Genomic DNA, 4,763 nt, shown 5'->3' with positions numbered 1-4,763 from the left:
GGTTCTGGCATTGGAAAGAAGTATTCCCTGTTCTCTCAGAGTTCCCTTGCCATTCCCCGAAGGGCCAGAGCTTCCCCTCTGGAGGCCTGGGGTTAGCGAGAAAATGTGGGCGTGAGCTGGAGGGAAATTAGTACCGGAATCCAGAAGACAACGGTGTAAACGTGCATGACCCATGTGGACCGTCATGAGTGTGCGGGTTAAGTATGTAACCACACGTTTTGTGTACAGAACAAGTTATGTAAAGGTCAGGGTTGTCGTGAAGGAGCCAAGGAGAACTGGCTGGAGGCAACACCTGATCTGACTCGGCTTCCAAACCCGGGTGCCTGTCCCCAGGCATTAGATGGCTCCGGGTTAGAGGGGATCAAGCTAACGTTCACTGCTAGGGAACAGCAGGACAGCGGTGGCCCGCGTCTCAGCCACCAGTTCTGTACTGAGCGCCCGTGTCCCAGCGCGTGAGCAGCGGGTGTGCGGGAGCCCCCCGAGGCCGTTTCGGTCAGTAACCAAAGAGAGCATTGGTGTGCGGGCGTTTTATTGAAATGGCATGCGGGGGGAGGTTTCAACAATGTCTTGCAGTTTCAGGATCAAAAGGCTCAGAGGGGACGAAGCTGTGGTCTCTGCCCGTGGAGCGTCGCTGTCCGGCCGTTCTCTGTCGTCGGAGGCAAGGTCTTGTGGGTTAGTACGAGGCACACTGCGGGCTGTTGTAAATGGTGTCCTGGAAAACAGACAGAGTCACTCCCTCCCCCTCTCCCACCAAGGCCATCCCGAGCACAGACGTGGCCTCTCCTTGACCTCAGCCACGGAGAGAAGCGGGCGCAGGGGTTAAGCCAGGACGTCCCCTTGTTCCGGGGCTCAGGAGGCACTGCCTGAGGCCAAGGACGCGCTGCTTCCAGACCCGGCCCCCCCCCCGCCGCCCCCACCCCCGGGGCCCTGGGCGCCTGTCCCTGTGTGTCTCCTCCGCTGTGAACCAGGCCTCCCGTGCACAGGCTCTGCTGCCCCTTCTCCGTGTCTCAGCCCCGCCACGAGCCCGTGTGCATCTGGGGGGCTGCGGGCCTGCACCCTGATGCCGGCCACGTGCTTGTGGCCACAGAGCTGAGGCCACGCGCCCTCGAGGGCCTGGTCTAACCGCCGTTTGCGGAGAGAAAGGCCGTCTCCCGCCATGGAGGGTTGCTAAGGCTTTCGGGTGGAACCACGGTAGACGCCTGTCCCAGAAGCAGGACCCTTCCCTCTTCGCTGTACAGCTTAGTCGTGTGACGGTCCCGACCTCCAGGGCCCTCTCTCCTCTCGCCAAAGTGCAGCGCCAGGCCCTGAGCGTCCCCCTCCCCCTCCCCCTCCCCCTCCCCTCCCCCTCCCCCTCCCCCTCCCCACTCCCCAGCGGCCAGGCCCTGCCTGTTTCTCAGAGACCGGCCACGGCACACATCCCTGCATGTGCCTTTCCCGGCGCCCTTGGTTTTATCCTCGGGCCTGCAGGCCCCCCGGCTCCTGAGCAGCCCGGTGGCAGGAAGCTCCTCGTTAGGCAGAGTGTATGTCTCTGCTGCGGCGAGACCCCCCCATTGCTGCCCTGGCCTGTCTTCCGTGGGCTCCCTGGGGAGGGAATGAACACCGGGAAAGAACGGAGCCCTATCCGCTCTAAACAGAAAGAAGGTCTCATCGTTTACACCGACTCTTGTTTTCAACAATCCCACCACCCACGGCGGTTCACAGCCAAGGTGTCCACTGGTCACTCACGGGGCCTTCCTCACGCCCAGGACGTCCAGCCACGTACCCTGGCAGACGTGGGTGGGCCAAGGGCGCTGGGCACCGCGCTCCTGAGAGTGGGCTCCTCCTGACCTGAACTCTCTGCTCTCTTGAGAAAAGTCTTTTATCAAAAATGTATTTTTATTGGTTTCAGAGAGGAAGGGGGAGGGAGATTGAAACATCAATGAGGAGAGAGAATCGTGGATCGGCTGCCTCCTGCACGCCCCCTACTGGGGATGGAGCCCGCAACCCAAGCATGTGTCCTCCACCCGAATCAAACCCGGGACCCTTCAGTCCCCAGGTCGAGGCTCTATCCCCTGAGCCAAACCGCCTAGGACAGTGGTCGGCAGACTCATCAGTCAACAGAGCCAAATATCAACAGGACAACGATTGAAATTTCTTTGGAGAGCCAAATTTTTTTAACTTAAACTTCTTCTAACGCCATTTCTTCAAAATAGACTCACCCAGGCCGTGGTATTTTGTGGAAGAGCCACACTCAAGGGGCCAGAGAGCCGCATGTGGCTCGCGAGCCGCAGTTTGCCGACCACTGGCCTAGGGCTTTAGAAAATGCTTTAAAATGCTTTCCTATGTGTGTTTCTCACTCTTAAACGTGAGGGTCCTCTCGAGAATCAGATGTTTGGGGGCTGAGGGGGAGGCAAGCCTTTGCCCACACGCTCTCCTCCCTGGGGGCCTCTCTCGTACAGAGACTCCACCCCTTCACGGCTTTCTGGATGTCAGACTATTCACACTCCCAACAACCACATTCCCTGAGATGACAGGAAGCGTGATCAACACTTGCTTTCAAGATGTCAGGACCACCCTAGCTGGATGGGCTCAGTGGATAGAGCATCGGCCTGCGGACTGAAGGGTCCTGGGTTCGATTCCGGTCAAGGGCACATGACCGGGTTGTGGGCTCGATCCCCAGTAGTTGACGTGCAGCAGGCAGCCGATCCATGATTCTCTCTCATCACTGACGTTTCTATCTCTCTCTCCCTCTCCCTTCCTCTCTGAAATCAATAAAAATACATTTTAAGAAATAATAATTAAGAAAAAAGTAGTTGGGAGCGCCCTGAGAGCCCGCCGGTCCCTGGCCAGCGCGGCCAGAGCGTGAAGGAGCCGCCGCCATTACCATCATCAGGGCCACGTTGCTCAGAGTGTCGTTGCTCTGGTTGAGAAAGCACTGCTTAAAGTTCCCGAGGGCGTTCGCAGTGATCGGACCCGGGATGAACTGCTGAAAGTCTGCGATCAATTGCGACTTGGACTCTGTAGGATCAATGGTCTTATCGATCAGATACTCAATCAGTTCGCAGCCAGAACCTGGGAAGAAAGCACACAAAAGCAGGCTCAGATCCAGAGGCACCACCTCCTTGCTGGGCGTAACCATGACGATGGTCATCTTACCTCCCAGGAGAGAGAGACATTCAGAGAGCTTATGGGCAATGGTCGGAGTCCTCCGTTCTGGGAGAGCGAACGCGGGGTCTAGGATGTTCTCTGAGCCCCAGGATATCTGCCTCCTTGTCCCCCCTCCCGCACCCAACGCCCCCAGCTCCCTGGCTTCCACAGCCCGGAGAGCCAAACACGATGGAGCCAGGAAGACAGCAGAGAAATGAGGCGCTCTGGCCTGGGGGTAGGGGAGCAGGAGGTCTGCCGCAGGGGCCCTGACCCCAACCTCCCCCCCAAAGCCTGGCGCTGTCGGCACTCACCGGCATAGCAGAAAAGGGGGAGGGCGGTCAGCATGAGCACTATCACCAGCTTCATGGCTCAGGCAGCTGCTGCTGGCTGGTCACTCGGACGTGGCAGGGAAGAAGGACTCACTTAGGAGGTGAGAGCCCAGACTCCTCCTTTTATTCTCCTGGCGGCCACTTAGTCCCTCCCACAGATGATGGAATGAGTCACGGGATGAACCTGGCATCGGGCCCAGAAAGGACAGCGAGAATCATCTAGAACCCAGCCAGCCTGTAGTCTACTTGTAGAAACCAAGGCGTCAGAGCTTTAAAAGCCCTCGTACATTTCGTAACGGCAATCATGGTAACAAAATTAGGTAAAATTAATGCTGAAGTGCTTGCTAAATAAAGTAAATTACAGCGTTGTGAGTCTGTGTTGTCATTCTTGTTTTATTAATATTTGGTCCTCGTTTATCTCTTCCTCCTCCTCCAGCTCTTCCTGTCCCGTCCACGTGTCTCCTCCCCTCCCCTTCTCCCTCTGGCCCCCTTACTCCTCTCTTTTTTCTTCTGCTTCTTCTATAAGGTACAGAGATCTTCACATTCTCTTCCTGCGCCTCCTGCCTCACCAATCACCTGGGCTGGGTGCAATACCACCCAGCACCTGTGGAGGGCAGACGTTCCTCGCCCATGGACTAAGTCAGGTGCCTTCTGTTGGACAATAGCAATAGCTTCTCACCTTGGTTGAAGATTGTTGGTACAAAGACTATCTCACTTAGTTAAGCCAATTTTATAAATCCTATATAATAGAAGGCTAATATGCAAATTGTCCCCTCGACTGGGATTTCGACCGGGAGTTTGACCAGGAGGCAGAGCCGGCAGGCCAATCGCCCACAGCCCCTATTCCCAGCCGCCCCCACCCCTGATTGGCCCCGCCACCCTGATTGGGGGCAGGGCTAGCCGGCCAACTGCCCATGTCCCCTCCCTACACGCCCCCTTCGACCCGCCTGATTGGCCCGATCAGGGCAGGCTGGCTGGACTCCATCCATACACCAATTCATGCACCGGGCCTCTAGTTTAGTTATAAATGTAGAGTTACATTTTGTTCACTTTTGTTAGCTTTAGGGTTTTCCTTCCAGTGATTCAGGAGATGATGTGAGAAGTAGAATCACTGATATTTAAGGCAGGCAGCACTGGATGGTGGGAGATATCTGGGCCCATGCAGATGTGGATTTGTATCTTGGATCCACCGCTAACCACAAAGTGACCTTGGGAAAGATAGGGTTGGTTGTCCCGAGCTTCCGTTTCTACAACGAGCATAAATGACACCAAGGCGACTTTTGTAAGAATGGCAGGCACTCAATGTAG

General features: G+C 56.5%; 1 protein-coding gene across 1 annotated transcript; it reads right to left on the bottom strand.

Moving 5' to 3' along the window:
• Window positions 1–514: 514 nt before the first annotated feature.
• LOC308233873 (mammaglobin-A-like) lies at window positions 515–3,777 on the bottom strand. The gene is made up of 3 exons (XM_080640848.1): window positions 3,438–3,777; window positions 2,864–3,051; window positions 515–712 (listed from the first exon to the last, which is right to left on the bottom strand). The coding sequence occupies exons 1-3, from the start codon at window positions 3,490–3,492 to the stop codon at window positions 674–676; spliced, it is 282 nt and encodes a 93-aa protein (XP_080496974.1). The 5' UTR covers window positions 3,493–3,777; the 3' UTR covers window positions 515–673.
• Between the last annotated feature and the right edge of the window lie 986 nt (window positions 3,778–4,763).

Source organism: Plecotus auritus, assembly GCF_963455305.1.
Source record: "Plecotus auritus genome assembly, chromosome: 9".
NCBI classification, from domain to species: domain Eukaryota; kingdom Metazoa; phylum Chordata; class Mammalia; order Chiroptera; family Vespertilionidae; genus Plecotus; species Plecotus auritus.
This window is presented reverse-complemented; position numbering and strand designations above follow the sequence as displayed.